Source organism: Mustela lutreola, chromosome 14, assembly GCF_030435805.1.
Source record: "Mustela lutreola isolate mMusLut2 chromosome 14, mMusLut2.pri, whole genome shotgun sequence".
Classification (NCBI taxonomy): domain Eukaryota; kingdom Metazoa; phylum Chordata; class Mammalia; order Carnivora; family Mustelidae; genus Mustela; species Mustela lutreola.
The window spans coordinates 6,407,064-6,430,096 of record NC_081303.1 but is presented as its reverse complement, the minus strand read 5'-3'; the positions used below and the strand labels follow the sequence as shown (position 1 = coordinate 6,430,096).

Below are 23,033 nucleotides of genomic sequence, written 5' to 3'. Positions count from 1 at the left end.
CAATCAAAACCCAAAATACAGCTCAGTGATTTCAGAAGCAATGTTTCTCGTCAAGAAGAACCGTCATTAAAATTTAAATAGGCACAAGTGAAAATGATTTAGGGGTGATGGCCGCTAAGGGAGGGTCTGTTTTAGAAAACACAGGGAAGTTTTATTTTATGCTTAACTTCCCCCAGTCAGGTTTGTCAGATCTCAGAAGAGAAATTGGGGGGGGGGGGGTTCATTCTCAGCTGAGCATTTAGCACTCTTGACCTACACAGACTGAAAATTTTAATCCAGGCAACTTTTTCAGCAGAGTCTCACCAGCTTTCTTTGGCCAGTGAATCCCACTAAGTGAGTGTCTTCAGACCATCAGTGCAGACAAGACCCCAAAATTTAACAACAACAACAAAATGCAGGCGCACACAGGCGTCCCCGGAGCCTTCCGATGAGACACCCGGAGACCACGCAGCCCAGGGATTGGTCTGGCGCCATCGCTCCGTGTTCACTGGACGCTGTCAAGTCTGATTTGCATTAGAAACCTCTGTATTCAATAAACAGAAATAAGGATAATGACCAAAGCGCTATTTGGAACAGAAAACAAACTCAAGCAGTGAGTGTTTTCTACTGAATTCATTCAAGATTTTAGCCGTGGAGCTCTCACTTCGGTGATGGGGCTCGGCTTGCCTTTAATGTCATTGGCCTCAGTTACTCAAAACAAAAGGGGCCTGATGGGTGCGTTTGTGTGCGCGCGCGTGTGTGTGTGCGCGCGTGTGTGTCCGCACACACACGGGCTTTGTACGTCCCTCACATTCAGACCCATCCCCCAAGGGAGGAGACCTGAGGGGAGTGCGCGGGTTTTGCGGGCCCGGGGATGGAGGTTCCCCCACGTAAGCAGGGCGGCTCGGGGGAAGTCCGCTCGCAGCCGCGCTCCCGCCACCGCAGCGCCGCGCAGCCAGCCTGCAGCCGGCGGAGGAGACTCCCCGCGAGCGAGGGCCCGGCGCGGGGCCGCGACGCCTGCGGGGCCGAGCGAGGCCCGGCGGGGGCGGGGGCGCGGCGCGTGTCCTCGGCTCGGCGCGCGGAGCCAATAGGAAGCCCGGGCCGCGCCGAGACCCGGGCGCAGCGCCGCGCGGAGGCACAGCCCAGCCCCGGCCGGTGCACAGCCGCCAGCCGCAACCCCGCGCGCCCCGCGCCGCCCCCCGCCCGCGCGCGCCCCCGCAGGCGCGTCCGCGGGAGCCCGGCCGCCGGCCCCCGAAGGCGGCAGACGCAGAGCCGGCGCGCAGCCCGCGGGGCGCTCTGTGGCTCGCCGGACAGGGCCCCGAGGACGAGGCTCCCATCGCGTCACTGCAGGTACGTCGCGACCGCGGGGCGCGGACACGGCTCCCCGTTCCTGCCTCCGCGGGGCACTTAGAAGTCCCTGGCGCCGCTGCTTCCTCGGCGCGTCCCCGCCGAGAGCGGCGAGGGCGCGTCCCGGGTCCCCCCGAGGGAGAAGCGGTTGACGCGCGTTCGGAGGGCGCGGGGTCCGGCCACCCACGCGGGTCCCCGCGGCTGCGACGGGGCCGTCCGACTCGCTCGGCGTCCGCGTCTCTGCAGCCGCGCCGGGCTCTGCGCGCTGTCACGCTGCCCCCGGCAGGTCACGGGGACCCCGTCGTGGCTGAGACCGCGGCGAGGCGGACGCGGCTGGTTGTTGGGAAGCGCGCTCCGAGCAGTCCCCACCGCCCCCGCGGGTCGGGACCCTCCTCCGAGGAGCAGGAGCGCGCGCGGACGGAGCACGGGTTTGAGCCTAAAAGCGCGGCCGGCGTGGGCCGCGCTCGGGAGTGGGAACAGCGCCGTGTCGCGTCGCTGTGGCCGGAGACCGAGGAGGGAGGACGGGATGTCTCGGTGAAATGGTCAGCGACCCCTGCTGTGTGCCTGATTTACCCGGGCATCGTCTTCGGAGGTGAACGTGCGTCGGTGTTGTGCACCGTCCGGTGGGAAGAATTCCGAGACCTCCCGGATCGCTACACTAAAAAGTCATGAACTTGGAACCGTGTCGTAGGTGGGATCTTGGGAGGACGTGCCCATCTGGGGCTTGATTTTATTTGATACTAGAATCCGTAGATGCCTGGCCATGTCCTGGCCTGTCTTTATTCATTTTATTTTGAGACGTGAATTTAGTAAAAATAAATAAATTAAAATAAATTTATATATATATATATATATATATATATATATATATATATATATGACCATGTTTGATTTCAGATTTTGAAGATGGTTACATAACTTTTTTTTTTCCTGTTGATTACTTGTGATTAAATTAGCATTGCCTAATGAGTTCAGCCTTTGCCTTGGAAAAGCCAGTGGGGACTGAGTGGAGGCTGAGTTAGAAGATTAGCCTTGCTTTGGACGATCCTCAAACAGCTGGCATAGAACTGCCCTGAATCCCCGAATAAGAGCTTTTCCTGCAGTGAAGGACTCTGGTTCCACGAGAGAACCGCCCTATAGCAGGTGCAGGGCTGGTAGAGGATGTTCTCTTACTAGAGAACAAGAGAACTTGAGTATGTTCTCGCTCTTCTCGGTGGATTCTGGGTGGAACATATTCAAACCCTGCACTGTTCCCCATTCTGTCATGCCTGGATTGTAGGGTACCCCTGATCCAAGACATGTGCCTGCCCAAAGTAGATAAGGCAGATGTAAGAAAGGTATTTGTTTTACATATCACAATGGAGAATTTACACTGACCTGTTTTTTTAAATCAAATTAATCTTTGTCATTAAGGAAAAGGCATGCTTAGCTCGACCATGGAGGCTTGAAAACTGTTCATAGGGTTGCCCAATGCCAAGTTCGAATGATATAAGGGGGTATTTTTGAAACCATGTCAAAGAAGAGACATGGCAAGTGAGTATTTTATTTTGCAGAGAGCATTTTGATTTTATATGAATATTTTTCTCTTTTTACATCACAAAGGAAACTAATTGTCAGGAATTTACCTATTTCAATAAACACTAATTAACTGACCCCACTCAATTTTATTTGCAGTTAAAAGTGTAGTTTTGTGTCACTATACACATTTTTCAATCTAAAAGTATAATATCTGCAATACACAGAGACCCGTTGCCTTTTGCCATCCAAGCTCAAGAGCAGTTTTGGGCATGTCAGTAGTGACTGTAAATGTGAGGCTGAATATGTATACTTACACACACACTTTGTCTGGACTAAGAGCTTTTCAAAGATAAATGTAAACCGTGCTTTGATTACTCATTGTTTCGTGCTATCACTCTTCGATGGGAGAAGTAATCGAAAGTTCATTCCCTCTGTGTTTTAGGATAGCCAGCTAGAGCTTTAGATACCATCAAGTTATAAGTTTGGTAAAGTTTAAACAAGGTACTTGCCTTGAAATCTCTTTAAAGTAAACAACAACTCCTTAGTCCTCTTCTTCTAAAGCAAAGGAATGGAATTAGGCTTCCAGTCTGGGCGCTGAGTTCTTATTGATATGGAGAGGACTGGCCGACCTAGGTCAAGGACAAACACCAAACACGGAGAGGCTGCCGAGGCACACAAGAGATCAGACCAGCCACGTCCTGCCAGGTTGCAAGCACTTTGTCAGTATCAGGGTCCACTAAGTATTTAGGAGAAAGTGGTGAATTAGAGCAACTGCCTGGGCCAAGTATTGGGCTTAAAACAAGTCACACAGAGAGCCAGCAAATAAGACAAATTGTTTCGAAGGGGAAATACACGGTTATAAACTTGGCCTCTGGTGCTGTCTACTCCTGTGTTTGCTTAGCTGTTTCTCTTCCTACCCCAGAGTTCTCTTTTCTCTAAACTGGACACACTGACCTAATCATGTGTAGAATGAATTTTGAGCGCAAGTCAGGCTAAAGTATGGTCATCAAGTCCCTAGTCTAAATACAGGTATTTCCCACAGCCACCACTTCTGGGTGGAGATATGTCTTTGACTGGCCAGCTGGTCTGTAGGACCCAGCTCACGCGGACCACTGATGTGCAGAGCAGAGTCCCAGAGCCACGTGTCCTTAAGAGGGTGATGAACAGGGAGAGGGTCAAAGCACCGAGAGTGTGGGGGGAGAGGGTATAAAGATTGTCATCCTGAAATAGGAACCCAAGAGTCAAAGGCTTAATAATGAGTGTGTTTCCTCAAATAAGCTTCCGGTATAAACTTTCAGTGTGATTTCCTGAATATTTTAAACAAACTCTCATGTGTACACATGGACCTTGCACCCAGGTATGGGATGAAAATAAATACATGGGGTGTGCTGTTAACACTCACCAGGAGAGGGCAGCGTGCAAACTGTAAAAAGTGACGTCTCCTCTCGACCAGGGGTTCTCCGATCTCCAAAATAGCTAAACCTGTCTCCCTAACAGTAGGCACGGTCTTCCCTTTGGAAAAGCAGAATCGAGAGCCTTACTTAATACGGGATACACCGTTCAGAAAGATTTGTTTCTACTTTTGCCCCCAGAGTTGGAGCCGCCCAGCAAGAACAGGAAAGCAGCCTATTTAAGAGAGAATTCAACTTCTCTGTCTGAATTAGCTTCATTCTTTTTGAAGCAGTCCAAGTGGTCTTTATCTTGATTCTGCCAGGAGAGGGGTAGGAGAAAGGGAGGTAGAATACAGAGGGGAAAAAAGAGAGAGAATAGGGTTTTTTTGCGTTGGTTCTCGAGGGGAAGTTTTTATGAGCTGCTTTCTCTGTACACCTTGTCATTGTTTCAAGCATGTCTCAAAGGCAGGTTCAGGGCCACAAGAATACATTTTGTAAATTGACAGTCAGTAGTGTCTCTAGTGAATTTGGTTTCAAAACAGGAGAGCTAGAATAGCTTTTTTTTTTTTTCCAGAGTCTAAGACTTGTGCTATTAAAAAATAAATAAATAAATAAGGATTCTACATCTACTGCTTAGAATCTCAGAATCTCCGAGATGGTCAGACCTAATCCCTACTACACCTAGTGCAGCCTTTGAAAAACTCAAGGCTGATAAGCCTCGCACTGTTCTTACTTTCACAGATCAGCCATATTCTAGGAACAAACTATAAATGTGCACAGGAGAGAAATAATCACTCTTCAAGTGGGCGACCTGGAGCTGGCGGCGAGAATCCCTGCACGCTTCATTCTGATTGAGCTACGTCGGGGATTTTAGCTTCAGGAACACCCTTGTCTCTTTGCCGCGATTTGTGCCGTCACATTCCACACACAGCTTTGCTGCTAAATATGAAGGCTGTTTAGAATGCAGCTCAGAGGGGGCTTTAAAAACAAAGTCTGGGAGGCCCCGAAAAAAAGCATTCTTGATGAAAAGCTGAGGCTTCTCCTGAGAGAAGAGGAGGCAGAAGTGACGCTGGGCTGGGGATGGGCACACGAGAGTGAGGGAAGCCATGACCTCTGTGTCAAGAAAGGGTAGTGCTGAAGCTTCTGGAAAGCAAGCCCTGGGACCCTCAGGACCTGCCCAGGAGGCCTCAGCCTTGAAAGCAGGTCTCTCTGGGGCCACTGTACTCTGCTAGGAGGCGTGGTGTCCTTGAATCAAAGCAGGAGGTTTTTTCAAGGACAAAGTCAAGATGTCTCGGTGTCTGGGAAGAAAGGGAGGTCACTGCGTGTCTCCCCCATTCTCGGCCAGATTAGCCTCTGCAGCACTCCCGTGTACTGTCTGGAATGACGCAGTGCCCCAGTGCTGCTGAGGGAGCTTGGGTAAAGGGGGTAACATTCGTCCAGGGTCATCGTAGAACCCAGCACAGTGCCACAATAGTGGGGCATCAGCCACAATGGAGGGAGAGGCAAACCCTAGAGGCTGAGAAGCTGCATTGCTGTTTCTCAGTTTTTGATGTAGCCCTTCCCAGCTCCTTCAGTCAGAGAAACTCTGGATTCCATCTCTTTTTTCTAGATTACTTTGTAATAAAGGAATCCCATGGCTGAAGGATAAATCTGTTTGAAGGCACTTACCTGTTTGAGAGGCAAAGCAGGGTAAGTAAGATTGTAGGCTGCTGGCGAATACAGTAACCCTCAGGAGAAGACACACCTGAGGGTTTGTTCCAGTAAGAAAACATTTCCGGATTGTGAAGGCAAGGGAATTTGAGACAAAGGAAATACATGACTTAATGAAAAAATTCTCCCCAAAGAGGGTTTTTGAAGGCTATGACACCAAGAACACAAAAATTCACAAACATGACTTTTGTGGTATGGATTAGTAGTAGTTCCAAGCTAAAATCCTCCACTCTTGTAATTTATTTAAACATCGAGAGAGGGAAAAAAGTAGAACACACTGAGCAGGGGAACACTTGACTAGCTCATGTGAAATGCTAAGCTGAGTTGACTTTGCCTAGAACAAATACCATCTGCGTTCACAATGATCCCACCTGGTTCTATAGTTGGGACTCTAAAAGCTGAAGGAGGCTCATCTTATCACCTATGGGAAACTCGCCACCTCTCTCTGCTTTCGTGCAATTACAACACACACCCTGGATAATGCATTATATTTTCTAATTATAGTAGCACTGTTTCAGGCAAGTCGATAGATGTGTGATATTGTACTTACAGTTAATAAAAGCCCAGCAGGTCTATAATGAGATTTCATTGCCACTTGCTTTTTCTAGGAATCTAAATTTCATCCAGTTTTCAAGCTATCTTTAATTTTCCCTTACTGATCATTTTACAAATTAAGATTCATCTAACACTTGTTAAGGGCTGAACACATGCCAGATTATACTAAACACGTTCCTGCATAATATATAATTTAACCGTTACATGAACTCGGAGGATTTATCTTCTGCAAGTTTTATTAAGGCATTGATTATAACCAGGACATTTGAAAGCTAAAAACATAACCATTTATGCAAGCATTCATTCAATAGGTAGCTGTTGAGCTTCTTTGAACAGCAGTAACAAAAGCAACAGTAACAAAATGATCTGGTTATTATTGCTAGATGATCCTTTGCATTTTGTTTCCACATACATTGTTGCACTTAATTCCTGGATCAGCCAGTTCCTCACACATGTGTAAACAACAAGCAAACATCTTTCTACAGCACCAACTCCTCACTTCCCGATTGAAACTATGTATGTGGAAATAATCTTGCCTGACTGTTGATTGAAGTCTGTGGTCATAGGAGTGTCTTATTTGATAAACAGATGAAAAATAGTCACCCTCAAGCCCACTACTGGAGAGAAAAAATAGGTTGTGTCTATTTTAACCCCTTTGCTGAGGACGTGTTCATGTCTCAGGGCCACATCCTCTGGCCGGCAGACAGCCCCCCTCATTGTAGCTCGTTAAATATGTGCAGCAATACAGAAATGTGTAGCTTCAGGTATATATATCTGCCTCCTAGACGTCAACTTGACAAATGATATGGAAAAAGTACTTAAGATATCTCACTTCTGTGAATTCAGAGAATGTAAACTTTGGAGAAAACAGACAATAGCAGACAATGGCATCACAGTGTTTCAGAAGGCCAAATGATATTAAGACCCCTTTGACCTAGGAGGGTTATCTGGTTATTATTAAAACTTATCAAGTTAGGAAAATGAGAGGACCAGGTTTGCACCTGTTCCTGTTTTTCACATTGGGAGTGTGGCCTTAAGGAGAGCCTACGATCTCTTGAGCTCACTCTTTAAAAACAGAAATGGAAGTGGATCACTGTATTTCTTTCCAGGCCTAAACATCAGTTCTACATGCTTCCTTCTGTGACCACAGCTGACATTCCTTGAAGGATGACTGTTTTTCAAGTCTTTTATAGGTATCATCTAAGCTTTATCAAAAGCCTAATATTCTTGTTATTATCCCCACCTTACAGGTGAGATATCAAAGACTTAGGGGGATTAACACAGCTTTCAATTGCGAACTAGGATTCACACCCCTCCCCACCTTGCCCATTGTATGTTGCACCTTCATTCACTTATTTATAGTATGTGGAGAGGATTCTGTGTGCAAGGTGTTGTGCAAGCTTATGGGGATAATCATGAAGAGCTCAAATAAGTAGGAAAGACAATATTCTAGCAACTCTAAGGGTGTTTGCTGAGTATGGTAATACAGGAGGCTTTGCAAATCTATGGTATTATTTTGCCTTGTTAACAAAACCATTTGACAGTTTAAGTCTACTGATTGGAAGAGCTCAACTCTTTTCTTTGTATCATTTTGGATAGTTCTCCCCCTCCAAGATAGCGGGGTGTTAGTCTTCCTTGTATAATTATTTTTGTCATATGTTTACATCTTTCACTAAATTTTAAATTTCCCTTGAGGACAGAAGCCATTTCTTATTCATCTTTTGGTTCCCCAGCACAGAATTGATGCTTAATGAATTTTACCTCTGCTGATCTCCTGCTATGTCTAATTTATGGCTAGCAGCAGAGACTCCTGTTTATCTGCGAAAAGGTGCAGTCTTCAAGAGCTTTAAATAGGGAATCCTGGGTGGCTCAGTGGGTTAAGCCTCTGCCTTCAGCTCAGGTCATGATCTCTGGGACCTGGGATTGAGCTCTGGGTTGGGCTCTCTGCTCAGTGGGGAGCCTGCTTCTCTCTCTGTCTGCCTCTCTGCCTACTTGTGCTCTCTGTCTGTCAAATAAATAAATAACATTTTTTTTTAAGGCTTTAAATACACACATTCGGTGTAGGCTAAACAAATGATAAACTCAGTCATTCATCTGGGAGGAAAGAAAACTTTTTTTTTCCTTTTTCCTTTGTGTTCCTGATCCCTTGTGTAACACATTAAAGTTTAAAATGATCATTTCAGTAGGAAAATCAAGCCATCATTAAAAGTCAGTTAATCCTCTTTTTAAACAACTTACTGCTTTGACTTTAAAATACTTAATCAACCATTTTGACAGATTTTTCTTACCCAAGTGAGAGATCACTTCATCATTAGAGGGTGCCAAGGTGTCCCTCCAAGTTTATCCTTCCTTCCTTTGGGGATGTGTGGGCTGGTCATAACACACTGGAATGCTTGCTAACTTTCCGGGCGCTGTGCTTTCATTTGGAAATTAACAAACTCTAACTCATGCAGAGAAAGCGATAAGGTTACCAAAGATTCTGGAAACAGTGTCGGGTTTGAATCGGAAGGCTTAATTTAGGAGAAGCAGGAGAGTTCAAGAGGACCGATTTGCTCTGTGTGGCTGCAAAAAGCAGATTTTTAAAAATCTCTGTGAAAAAATTCTTCACAGAGAGTTCTTTCTCTGTGGGGTTAGTCTGTGACAATTCTGGGGTAATCTATGACAATTCAGGGGAGTCTATGAATTTGGGTGGTAAAAAATGGCATCTTTGTCTCTACTGCCCTGAAACTGAAATTTCCCTTTCCCTTTAGCTCTGAACGTCAGCAGCATACCCCAGCAGTATTAGCAGAACCATCACCTTGTCACCAAGAGAAATCAGAGCTATTTTCATACTACACCACAGTTGATACAAATGTTTCAAAATATCTCTTACACCTACCACTACTTCAAAATTATGGTGCTTATGATACCTACTTCTAGATCTTAGTATTAACATGTAAGGAAGACCACATAAATCTATATCACACTTTTAAAAAAATATGTTAGTATATATATATTTTTATATTTCTACACACATATTTATATATATACACACATACATGTGTGTGTGCATGTGCGCACGTATACACACACACATACATAGTTCCCTATTAAGAATATACATTTCTGGGGGAGCCTTGGTGGCTCAGTTGGTTGAAGGTCTGACTCTTGATTTCAGCTCAGGTGACGATCTCAGGGTCATCAGACTGTGAGCTGAGCGTGGAGCCTGCTTACGATTCTCTTTCTTGTTCTCCCTCTGTCCCTCCCTGCTCATTCTCTCTCTAAAAAAAGAGAGTATGCACTTCTGACCTTAGAAACATGATCCTGAAAAGGAGCTTTACTAGACCAAAAGGACGTCCGTGCGGGAAAAAATCTAAAACTCCTCAGTCTAGAGGGTGGTAAATTTGGCTTCTTAGATGGCAAATGTTCTGTCAGCTGAAGTTGCCCCAAATGGAACAGGCCACCCTGGGAGCCCAGGAAGCTTGTGCTGGTGCGGGGCGGGGCAGCGGTGGGGACGGATCTCAGTTGTGGGGAGTCCTACATCAGATACGGGGTCGGGCATGATGCCAGCACCCAACACTGAGGCTACGTGGTCAAGAGCAAGAGACAAAGAGAAGTCCATTGCTTTCCTCAATTTCGGTTTGCAAGGCTCTGAGCCTGCTGGCTTCAATAAGGAGAAAGAGACAAGAGTCCTTCAGTGGTGCACACCATGCCACATATCTTGGTGTTTGTTTCTAGGTTAGTCTCAAACATCAGTAAGTACTTGTGAGTGGGGTGGCTGAGGGCCACCGTTACCGATCAGGTCTGGCTAGTGTCCTGAAAAGTCAGAGACTCACCGCTTGGGGTTCCTAGGTACAAAATCCCAGGCTGGATTGTAACTGTGCTTCCATTTCTGGCCTCCGCTCCTGTGCTGTGAGATATCTCAGGAGCCATGCATTGGCTTCTTGATGTCTCCAATCCAAGAGACTTCATGTCTAGCAAACAAATCGGTGGATGCCCCTGTAGAGGTCACTGCTGTTGCAGAACCAGTGGTCCCATTTTTTAAAAATAAATTAAGGAAGAAAATATGAGAAAGAATATTTCTGATTTTACTCGATATAAGTATCCTCATGGGATGGGCTCTCAGAGAGCATAGTTCTGGATCACTGAGTAGCCAAGTAAAAACCTCAGAGAATTCTGTTCTTGGCGAAATGAGAAAATTCTCTTCAATTGAACTCAATGGAAATGTTGACAGCAAAGACCTTTCAGGGTGGCTGGGGCCTTGGTGGTCTCTGATATCTTTTTGGGAGGTAAAGCATTTTATTCAGGATTTGGTCAAACTGAGGAGAAGTTCTCCTTCACAGGGATGCCAAGGTGTTCCTATACATGCAGAGCTCATTCTTCCACCCTTACAGACTTTGGGAAGGTGGGGCTCATGCTGGAAGGCAGAGTTGGGAGGGGACAGGAAGGACCTACCACGCAACTACTGTGCATTTTAGGTATTTGAACATACAATTCATCATCAAGTTTTTATAAAAACTTTTTGCAGTGAGTGCTGCTGTCCACATTTCACTGACAAAAAAACTGAAGTTTACTGAGCTTCAGTAAATTTCCTAACTTCACACAGCCGCTCAGTGGCTCAGTAAGCATCATTCCGAGAGCTTAAGAACTCCAAATACAAGTCACTGCCTTTTCACTACAACAAAGCTTGAAAACACTGCCTTTGTCTTCCATAATTTTGGTTCTGTTGCCTCGCAGTGATGCAGGGTTCATGCTAGAGACAGAGATAAGAGTCTAGGTATGTTGTGTTGGGAGAATATCAAACAGAGAGGAAGTGTTTGTTCACTTCTAGTTTAAAGCATGAACTTTGGAGTCGGATAAACCTGGCTCCGTTCCTATCTGAGAGCATTGTTTCTTAGAAGCAGTAATCCTCATCTAAAATCTCATAGTACGGTTTTAAGAATTATATGAAATAATGGTGTCATTCCAGGCACAAAAAGCAGTTCTCGTTATTATCTGCGTATTTATTTAGCAGCCTTTTAACATTAGTGGGTAAAAAACAAAGGTCTTCAGAATGGATATCAGTGAATATTTAGTAAAAGAACAGTGCATTGCTGTGAATGCCTTGGAATTAGAAGCTCGAATCCAATTTTATGAACTGAGGCAAGTAAAACATTTGAGTCTGAAGTTTCTCTTTTAAATGTAATAATTATTTAGAAGAGTTCATTAAACACTCTCCCTGGAACCATTGATTCTTTTGACAAATATTTACGGATCCAGAGCTGGAAATGGCAGAATATCAAAAGACGGATCGTCTTTTCAAGGAGCTTATAGCCAACGGGGAAGATAAAACATATGTGTCAATAATGAGCACACCAGATGAAAACTGGATAAAATTGGTAATGAGGCAAACAAACGAGGGGACAGAGGCATTGGAGGAGTGAGAAGTTATTTCCGTTGAAGAACTTTCGATGCTCCAGGAAGGCCTGGACACACCATGCCATGTGCCACTTTGGATTATTTCCTGTCTGTTTTCTCCAGCCGATGACCTGTGTTCTGTATCACTCTCTTCTGGCTCGTTGAGTTTTAGAGATACAAAGTAGCAATTTATTTAACCTTCTCATTTCACACAGAGGGAACTGATAGCTCAGAAAGCTGTGTGCCTTGTAGAACTACACGTGGAACCCGGTTCCCTGTCTCCCAATCTATTCCTCTTCCTACCACACCATGCCCGCCAGTGGGCCTCCACCAGGAAGCTAAGCCTAAATCAACAGTACACAAAGTGCTGCAGGAGGTTTCACAAAGGTCCAAGGTGCAGGCTGCAGGATGTGTGCCCCAGCGGGGCAGAGACCATTTTGCTTTGGGGACAGTAGAAGGATTTTGTATAAATGCCATGTAGTCTGTTGTTGTTTAATTTGGACGAACTTTTCTCCTGCTCTCTGCAATACCAGATAATCCTAGAGCTTGCACTCCCCAAGGCTGAGGTCCATTGAAATAGTCTCAGTCATTTTTGGAAGGTCCAGCAGTGCCTTCAAATCACATCATGAACAAATGGAAAATGGAATGAAGTGGTAAGAGGAGGAAAGTCACTTTGCATTCTCCTTCCCAGGCCACCAAGTGTCATAGTGCTTTTCGGCTTATTAAAATAATAACGGTGACTTTCCCTGCCCTCTGTTTGGACCAAGGATGGATCTTTTTTTGTGATCTATGCAGTCAGGTTTTTCCACATCCCCGGCAACCGGTGTTTTCTCTAGTTCAAATGCCCTAGTTAGACAGGTTTACTTGGTCACACTTAGAATGACTTTAACCGACAAATGCAGCCTCTGGACAGGATTTGGGAAAAGAAAAGAGCTGGTGTCACACTCCATCCAGAATTTTCCCCCTCCTGTTTGTCAGAGGAAGGGTGCTCTCTGGAGGAACACTTTCTTCTCTTCCTCAGCCAGCTCATTTGGCTCAGTGCTCCTTCTCCCTGCTCGCTCCTTTAATTTTTGGAAACAGACATGTGTGGAACCAGACAGCCCCCTGGGACAAGCCGCCCAGCAAATAGTGGGCACCTCCCTCCTGCATGGCTGTTCCTACCCATGGTGCCCCTAGATGACTCTGAGGGTCAGCAAGAGACAGATTTCTCTCTGTGGGAGAAGAACTGTCCCTTGCACAGCCAGGAAGATGTTTTACTCCAGGAGAGAAAGCCGCAGGAAGCAGGGCATAGACCAAGCAGGGTATGTCCGAGGCTGGAAAGCCGTCCTTCCTGGTTACTTCATTCATGACTGCTGCCCTACTCCAGCTGAGTTTACATGCCATTGACCTCAAGTAATTGGGCTGGGGAAGATGAAACAACTAACTCTTCATGAAGCTTCTTTTTATCCAAATTTGGAGCAAAACTCGTGAACTCTATTCTTGGGGTTGAATGAGACAACATTGCTGAAGGCTTGTGTCTGAATAGGCACCATATGGATTTGTGCAAAGGGAAGCAAATAATCCTCAGTTGTAAAAATATCTCTGGTCTTCCTAAGGGTGATAGGCACCCACATGTTTCTGTCAGGTGGTTTTGCTATAAACAATTATTCTTGGACTAATAGGAAAATTTCCTTTTATAGTGATTGTACGTTTTCCCAGATTATCAGTGTAGCATGCAAAATCCCACAACTTCAGAAACTCCAAAGATCAAAGTCAGAGAGGCCAGTGAAGTCATTAGACTCACCACCCACCAGAACAATAGTTTGGCTACCAGAGAGCCCCTTTGCTGACAACAAGAAAGTGTGCTCTCACAATTGCCAAACTGCACTGTGAAAACTGATATGCATTCCTAATTCCTGCATTTGATATTCCTGTTGTTTCTCGATGGCAGTAAAACTCAGATTGTCTCCATATGATTAAAACATTGGCCAGCTGAGGTTTTGGGGCCGTTCGGTCAATATTAACGGCTGCGGTGTTGAACTGATTTTCTGTTTCAAGCGACAGCCAAGACTATCAAGTAAACCCAAAAATATTTATTAGAGCAGCTTCTGAATATATAGGCTGTGGCTCATGACACAGACTCAATAATCTCATTAAAGGACGGGAAAAGATTTTTTTCCCATCTGTGTAAACCCCATCGGTAGTTGGCCTGTGGTGTAGGTGCATTGGAAATGTCTTTGGAATGCATGAAAAAAATGAGTAACTTAGAGTGTGTAGATTGGAAAGTAAGGACCTGAAGCTGTTGAAATATAAAAAAGAACTCACAGATAATGTTAACAAATTGACCACCCATTTAGCAGTTTAGCCTTGTTTTGTCAAGGTTCTGATTTATATACAATCAAGCATTCCTGAGTGTTTACCGTGTGGCAGGCTCTAGAGTCTAGAGAAGGATGAAGATCCGGTCCTGCCCTCCAGCAGCTCCCCGTCTGGCAGGGGAGACAAGCACTAGGCAGGTAACAGATAACCGCAACAATGGCAACGTGACTCGCTAGTTTTGCTTTGTAGAGGCTGTAAAGCACACGTCACACCGGAGGAGACCGTGACCCTGACCGTGAGCTCATTACGCAAAGCGGTTCACAGCCCGCATACATCATCTCTTCCGTGGTTTCATTTCTTGGTTTTGGTTTTGTGGTTTTTTGGTTTTGTTTTCGTCCTTGTGACAGGACAATAGACCTGCTGTGCAACCTTTTCCTGGTCCCTTGGACTACTAGTAAAATGCAAACAGTCTATGGCATCTACAATGTCCTGTTGACTCGCTGGCCTGTGGCTTAGGAGGCTCCTCCGTCCGGGCACTCAGGACACTCTGGCTTCTGGGTTTTGCTGCACACCAGAGACAGTGGTCTCATTCCTGGCTTTTTCCAAAAGGTTCGTAGCCACGATCATAAAAAAGGATTACTGGAATCCCAGCAAGTCACATTCAGGTGTAGCTCTTTGGAAAAACATGATCTGAAGAAGGCAGTGTGCCTCGGTAGAGCAGTAACACTCCTTGTTTCTGTTTTCCGTTCTGGCGTTGGCTGGGTTTTAGCTCACGACAAAGAATGGCACGGCCGGCTTGTCGTTTCCAGCCCTTACTGACTTGTGTACGGGCCAGATGCAGGATGGAGAAGTGAATACCAGAAGGTCAGATCCTTTTTGTTTTTCTCCCGAAGTACGCACAAGGAGATAACCAAATGTTTGTTTTTCTGTCAGAGCATAAGTTTGGGTACATCTACGTGCCTGGAGGCAGCTGAACGAGAATCCTGTTTCATAACAGGGGCTTACGTGGAGTGATCTAAACGGCTCTCCACAGCCCAAATGACATTAAACATGAATTCAGTCACCTTGTTTTATCGGGGTGTGGGGGGGTGTGCACACAAATGACCACAGTAAGTAGCAATGGGGGACCAGGAAGGTCAAGGCATTTCTCTGTAGTTTTGCATTTCCTTAGCTGCCCCTGGAAAAATGCAATGGATTTCAAACCTTGACTAAGTTTCCCTTCCATAAGAGATATCATATAAAATGACTGATTCAATTCAGGATTCCACCTCATGTTTAAACAAGCAAGATATCCATGTCCCAAAGGAATTCAGAAATGCCAATGATTCACTAATAATGACAAGAAAAATAATTTCTGTCATTCAGTGAGCCCATCTATAGTGGAATAATCTAATTATAACTGTTACTAGAGAAGGCCACACCTCATTTAGAACTTACCATATTCCAAGGACTGGAGTCAATCTTTTTACATGCATTCAAGCCCAAATAACAGTCCTGAGAAAAGCACTGTTATCTCTGTTCTCCAGAACTCTGAGAGTCGAGTTTATTTCCCCTTGAGCAAAAGTTAGACCCCCCTGCCGCCCCCGTCTGTCTACCTCCAAAGCTCTAACTCCTAACCCGCATGCAAGATTTTGACCTTCACATATTATTAGGTATTTTACAAAGACAATCCTGTTAATTTTGAATGCAACCTTAGAGTCAAGTCTTATTATTATTCCTTTCATACACATGGAGACCCAGAGCCCCAATGCCAACAGCAAAGAGCCAGAATTCAGACCCAACTAGGCCTGACTCCAAAGCCCTTGCTTTCCATCGACTCAGTGCACTGCCTCCAGAAGTGTTCCAGGACGCTCTCCTCATTCGCGGGTTGCCTTTCTTCCCAGTGGGTTTTCTGGTGCCTGAAATTCCCTTAATAGGAAATAACACCTTTCATTCCACAACTTGGAAGCTGACTTGGAAAGAAAAACACTGCTGGGGTATTTGAAGATTGACCAAAGAACTCTGGGTTGTCAAGGCCTGTATACAGGTGCACGGGGGGAGGGGGACAAAGGAAAAAGGGTGTGTGGGGAGGGTCTGAGGGCACGACACAGAGGACTAAATAAATTAAGAAAAGGAGCCTGAGGATTAATGAGGAAAGCAACTACTTCACCGTTTTTCTAAGGGCTAGGTCAGGGAACCGCATTGCTTAGTATTAAACAAACAAACAAACAGAAAACTCTGAACTAGGTTTTCTTTTTTTAATTTCACTGTAGCATTCCCTGAAAATACTATTCACAAGTAGATATGAGGCCAAAGAGCACCTATACCCTTAACTTGGGTTTTTCTCGGATCTTGATCTTATATCTTGTTTTCGGTTTATTATTAAATTCTCTAAAGTTCTACTCACATAGGGTTATCCCACCTCTAATCCTAAATGGCAGAAAAAATTTCTCAGTCCAGTATTCCTATCTTCCTAGACTCGTATCCAAAATTCTACCCTATTTATTTCCCCCCAAAAGGAAAATAGTGTCCCAGTTTTTATCCATTTATTGTTTTATCAGCTCTTTATTGAACATTTTCTCTGTATGAAGGATTTCAACCCTAGACAGCAACTGACCAACTGCTCCCCATGTCAAAAGTTGCATGTGGGGGCGCCTGGGTGGCTCAGCCGGTTAAGCATCTGCTTCGGCTCAGGTCATGATCCCAGGGTCCCGAGACTTGAGCCCCGCGTCGGGATCCCTTGCTCAGCAGGGGAGTCTGCTTCTCCCTCTTCCGCTCCCTCTGCCCCTGCTCGTGTACTCTCTCGCTCACTCTCTCAATAAATAAAATCTTTAAAAGAAAGTAGCTGTGTTTTGCACAGCAAGGAGCTTAATTTCTGGCCATAAAACTGATGAGACACCTCTCAAAACTAGGGTGACCATAAAATTTATTGTCTAAACCAGACACTTCCCAGAGGGTGCTATTAATAATCCTGCTGGGACAACAGGCAGAAGGCAGGCCACTGCACGGCAAACAGGGGCATGAAGAACAGGGGTCCGGCCCCTCCCAGGACGTAACCCCTTCAGGAGGGCACAGTCCTGGGAGACCACATAGGATGCTGAAAGCAATCACGTATATTTATCGGTGAGCACGAAGAATGCTCTGTGTGCTAAGGCAGGGCTTGCCACTATTAAGGATTCACTGATGAGCCTCACAGTCTAGTGAAAAAAGACTCGTACCCGACTTGAGTTTGTAACAGTAGCAGCGCTAACCGACATGCACTGAGAACTGTCCACATGACCTACGATGGACTTTTTTGTTCATTATCTCATGTAGTCCACGCTCTGTCCCATGAACTGAGTGGTATTTATTCTGGGTTTTCCAGTCGGGACACTGAGACTCAGCGGGGAGGGCGTGTCCAAGATTTGTCACACACAACTGGTGGAAGCAGGGTTCAGGCCTCGATGTGTGTGCAGGTTCCAGGCCTGGGCTCATGGCCACCATGCTTTGCTTCTTCCCTGTGGAGGACACTGAGACACGTCACAGCGAAGACAGGAGCCGGGTGACCCTGGAGCACAAAGAAGGCTCCCACCACTTCCTGTGAGGCATGTGGGCCACTTGAGGAGGAGAATGTTACAGAGGAGGTAGCATTTGAGATGGGCCTTGATGAAAACCGAGAATTCCATCAGGATGTGAAGGAGTGGGATGGAGACACTCCAGGCAAAGGTCCAGGGGAGTAAATTTCTCCCCAAAGCACCAGGTATAAAGGGCAGGGACAGAACCTGGGTCTTCGAAGTACTTGTCTCTGCAGCACAGAGGAGGAGAGGGCCTAAAGGTGACAGGAGCTTGAAGGCACATAGGCCTATGATTGTAGGCAGAGTTGTGCTTTAGGATCAAGATCCCTGTTAGGGCCAGAGCTGGATAAGAACCTTGGTGCCCGTTCTGCCCTAAGCTCTTCCTTTCACTTGACAAATTCACTCCAAAACTTTTTTTTTTTTTTTAAGATTTTCCTTATTTATTTGGCAGAGAGAGACACAGCGAGATACAAGCAGGGGGAGTGGGAGAGGGAGAAGCAGGCTTTCCACCAAGCAGGGAGCCCGATGTGGGGCTGGATCCCAGGACCCCGGGATCATGACCTGTGCTGAAGACAGACGCTTAATAACTGAGCCACCCAGACACCCCTTGACTACAAATCTAATGTTGTTGCTGGAAAGTAGTTTCCATCACATTTCAGAATTCTAATACACTCCCTGTTATGCATTAAATCAAAGAATAAATCAAGAATCGAAAGACATGCTCCTGGATTGGAAGAATAAATATTGTGAAAATGTCTATGCTACCTAAAGCAATCTACACATTTAATGCAATTCCTATCAAAGTACCATCCATCTTTTTCAAAGAAATGGAACAAATAATTCTAAAATTTATATGGAACCAGAAAAGACCTCGAATAGCCAAAGGGATATTGAAAAAGAAAGCCCACGTTGGTGGCATTACAATTCCGGACTTCAAGCTCTATTACAAAGCTGTCATCATCAAGACAGCATGGTACTGGCACAAAAACAGACACATAGATCAATGGAACAGAATAGAGAGCCCAGAAATAGACCCTCAACTCTATGGTCAACTAATCTTCGACAAAGCAGGAAAGAATGTCCAGTGGAAAAAAGACAGCCTCTTCAATAAATGGTGCTGGGAAAATTGGACAGCCACATGCAGAAAAATGAAACTGGACCATTTCCTTCACCACACACAAAAATAGACTCAAAATGGATGAAGGACCTCAATGTGCAAAAGGAATCCATCAAAATCCTTGAGGAGAACACAGGCAGCAACCTCTTCGACCTCAGCCGCAGCAACATCTTCCTAGGAACAACGCAAAAGGCAAGGGAAGCAAGGGAAAAAATGAACTATTGGGATTTCATCAAGATCAAAAGCTTTTGCACAGCAAAGGAAACAGTTAACAAAATCAAAAGACAACTGACAGAATGGGAGAAGATATTTGCAAACGACATATCAGATAAAGGACTAGTGTCCAGAATCTATAAAGAACTTAGCAAACTCAACACCCAAAGAACAAATAATCCAATCAAGAAATGGGCAGAAGACATGAACAGACATTTCTGCAAAGAAGACATCCAGATGGCCAACAGACACATGAAAAAGTGCTCCATATCACTCGGCATCAGGGAAATACAAATCAAAACCACAATGAGATATCACCTCACACCAGTCAGAATGGCTAAAATCAACAAGTCAGGAAATGACAGATGCTGGCGAGGATGCGGAGAAAGGGGAACCCTCCTACACTGTTGGTGGGAATGCAAGCTGGTGCAGCCACTCTGGAAAACAGCATGGAGGTTCCTCAAAATGTTGAAAATAGAACTGCCCTATGACCCAGCAATTGCACTACTGGGTATTTACCCTAAAGATACAAACGTAGTGATCCAAAGGGGCACATGCACCCGAATGTTTATAGCAGCAATGTCCACAATAGCCAAACTATGGAAAGAACCTAGATGTCCATCAACAGATGAATGGATCAAGAAGATGTGGTATATATACACAATGGAATACTATGCAGCCATCAAAAGAAATGAAATCTTGCCATTTGCGACAACATGGATGGAACTAGAGCGTATCATGCTTAGCGAAATAAGTCAAGCAGAGAAAGACAACTATCATATGATCTCCCTGATATGAGGAAGTGGTGATGCAACATGGGTGCTTAAGTGGGTAGGAGAAGAATCAATGAAACAAGATGGGATTGGGAGGGAGACAAACCATAAGTGACTCTTAATCTCACAAAACAAACTGAGGGTTTCTGGGGGGAGGGGGTTTGGGAGAAGGGGGTGGGATTATGGACATTGGGGAGGGTATGTGCTTTGGTGAGCGCTGTGAGGTGTGTAAACCTGGTGATTCACAGACCTGTACCCCTGGGGATAAAAATATATGTTTATAAAAAAAAAATTAAAAAAAAAAAAAAGAATCGAAAGACTTCAAGAAACCCTATTTGTCAGGTGACATCCAGTGTTGGAGAGCCACCTATGTGAATTTTGAAAGTAATTGAAATGTACCATTTTAATGGCCATTTTTTTGAGTTAAAATATTTTTTTCCTGATGGAACTATTTCCAAAAAGTGGCATTTATTTTCCGGCACTATTCAATGTGACATACGAAGGGTGATGAAACTCTCTTCTGTAAAACCGCTGTCATCCTGGAGAACCTCTGTTGTCCTCTAGGCCCTCATTTTGTATTAGGATCCATATTTATTTATATTGATTTAATAAGCAGCTATAGAGTAGGGGAGGGGCAAAGGGAGTGGGAGAGGAGAAGCAGACTCCCCACTGAGCACGTAACCCCACATGGGGCTCGATCCTAGGACTCCGAGATCATGACCTGAGCTGAGATCAAGCGTCAAACACTTAACTGACTGAGCCACACAGACACCCCGATGCTATGGTTTCTTACTCCTTACGCCTCACCGTGGTGAATTTGCTTTACTAGCAACAGCAAACCAAACAACAGAGCTTATGACAGTTCAGTATAAAATGGAAGGACCCAAGCTCGTGGAGAAGATGGTACAGGTAGAGGATGGTCTTTTAAAAACTGCTGGCGATTTTGTGCATGACTTTTGTGCCACCCATTTTTGTTGCCCAGAGGTTATTTTGACTGGGTTTCCCGGCCTTGACCGTGTTCAGAGGTGTCAGATGTGTTTAGGGAATGAGGAGCCACTTGAATAGTACAACTCTAGGAAATACAAGCTTGTAACTTCCCTTTAGAACCGTGGATGCTGACCTTCAGCACAATCTTGGCCAGTTTATATAAGCATGTTCTTTGGGCTCTTGTGACTCAAGTGGTGAGAATGAGTTGTATGATATTCGTGGAACTTTGGCAAGAAATCGTATGTTTGGAGAGGAAGACGTTCCACGTGATGAACGAGGGTAGAGCTTCCTTCCAAATACCCACAAGGCCACCGTATCCTGGTCTCTCATGGCGTCCATCAGCACAGTTAAAATACTTTGAAAACTAATAATCTCTTTCCACATGAACTCGGTTTAGGAACAGTATCTTACAGTTCTGATTGCATTTCACCTGAGAAATCATAGGACGTGTTAATTAATACTCTTTTCCTCAGCTTCCAGATGAAATTGAACTTTAGAAGTAGTCTCAAATCAGCCCTACCAACCTTTATCCATTGCTTTTTTTTTGTTTGTTTGATGCATTTTGTCTCCCAAAGCCAGGAAGGAGTGTCTCTCAGCTGTAGCCTCAGCATTTATAATTCTTCCAGTTGTAGCCCGGAGTAGAGGCTCCAATCACAGAATTTTATATCCTTGAAACAAGACTGTAAAATTTTATAGCCAATTGTAGAACCATGGTCTGAAAAACCTATTCAGACATTTCAAATATGAACTTCATCATATGGTAGAATTAAGAGTCATTTATTTTCTATCAAAAGCATCATAAACAGCTCCATACCTCGTAGTAAATCAGGAAACCAGATTGCCAGGGAAGGTACTGGGCCTACTAGTTTGGCTGCTGGAGCGGTTTCAAAAGCTGCTGGATGACCTCCAAAGGCCCCTTCCACTTCAAAAAACTCCCTTTCTTTTCAACAAGTCATGACTTATGACCGGGTCTTGGGCAACTCAATCCATGGCCATCTGCAAAAAAGCAATCCATTTCCAGATCATTAGGAAAATTACCAAGCCTCGCACTTAGTTGAAACCACGTCCAGAAAATGCTGGAGGTGGGAAATGAGGGGAAGAAGGAACAAATGTCCTGGAAGGAAATTCCACCTAGAAACGATGCTTTGGCAAACATGAGTAAGGACGGCCAAAATTGTAAGATATTCTGCACACTTGAACCAGCATGTTCCGTAGCCCTCAATACAGACCTCCATAATCAGAGGCTGAACACCTGATTTAGGTATATCTCTAAGCAATGGAATGTCTTTCCAGTTTTCTAACAACATGAATCCTACTTCATTCAGTTTATTCATTCAACAAACTTTTCTTCGCTTCTTGTGTATGTTGGTCACTCTGCCACGGTCAGGCCATATCCTGAAGACTATGACTGTGTGATCCATAAAGAAGAAGCCAGTGGGGGGCGCCTGGGTGGCTCAGTGGGTTAAAGCTTCTGCCTTTGGCTCAGGTCATGATCTCAGGGTCCTGGGATCGAGTCCCACATCGGGCTCCCTGCTCAAGAGGGAGCTTGCTTCCCCCTCTGTCTCTGCCTGCCTCTCTGCCTACTTGTGATCTCTGTCTCTGTCAAATAAATAAATTAAATCTTAAAAAAAAAAAAAAAAAAGAGAAGAAGAAGCCAGTGGGGGATTGGAGGAAGGGGGTCAGAAGGTACAAACTTCCAGATACGGGACAAGTAAGGGCTGAGGATATGGCGTAGAAAATGGTGGCTACTACTAAGACTGCTGTATGATATGTGGGAAAATTGTGAAGAGAGCAAGAAATCCCAAGAGTTATCACAAGGATATAAATTTTTTCTTTCCTTTTTTCCCCTCCTATTGTATCTACATGAGATGATGGATGCTCAGTAAGGCTACTGGGGTAACCGTTTCACAACATACTCAAGTCAAACCCTTCTCCTGGATGCCTCACGTTCATACAAGGCTCTATGTGTGTCACACCTCAGTGAAAGTTGGGGCGGGGGCAGGGGAGGAAACCAGTCGTGCGGAAGCTGGGAAAAGAAGCCGTGCAGAATCCCTGGGCCAGGGACGAACAGAAGCAGGTGTTTTCCAGGAACTTCTAGAAGCCAGTGTGCTCTGAGCTTGGTGTGCAGATGTCAGTGGCGCAATCTGAGGTGGACAAGCGGGCAAAGGCCAGATACCATGTGGTGTCAGAGTCACGGTAAAAGACTCTGATATGGTTCTATGTTAATTTTATTCTATAG

At 45.1% G+C, this 23,033-nt stretch overlaps 1 protein-coding gene across 5 annotated transcripts in view; it reads left to right on the top strand.

The window, feature by feature from the left end:
- The first annotated feature begins 745 nt into the window (after window positions 1-745).
- The window catches only part of GREM2 (gremlin 2, DAN family BMP antagonist), a 110,956-nt gene continuing 88,668 nt past the window's right edge, over window positions 746-23,033 (top strand). Inside the window, exons 1-2 of one of the 5 annotated variants that reach the window (XM_059145237.1) lie at window positions 746-1,329; window positions 5,845-9,619. In XM_059145237.1, the coding sequence (XP_059001220.1) occupies window positions 854-1,329; window positions 5,845-5,893 (525 nt within the window). In that variant the 5' untranslated portion in view covers window positions 746-853 and the 3' untranslated portion in view covers window positions 5,894-9,619. Of the gene's footprint in view, window positions 1,330-5,844; window positions 9,620-14,940; window positions 15,036-23,033 lie in introns of those variants that run through there. The other 4 variants (XM_059145238.1, XM_059145236.1, XM_059145239.1 and 1 more) reach the window with 4 other exon arrangements.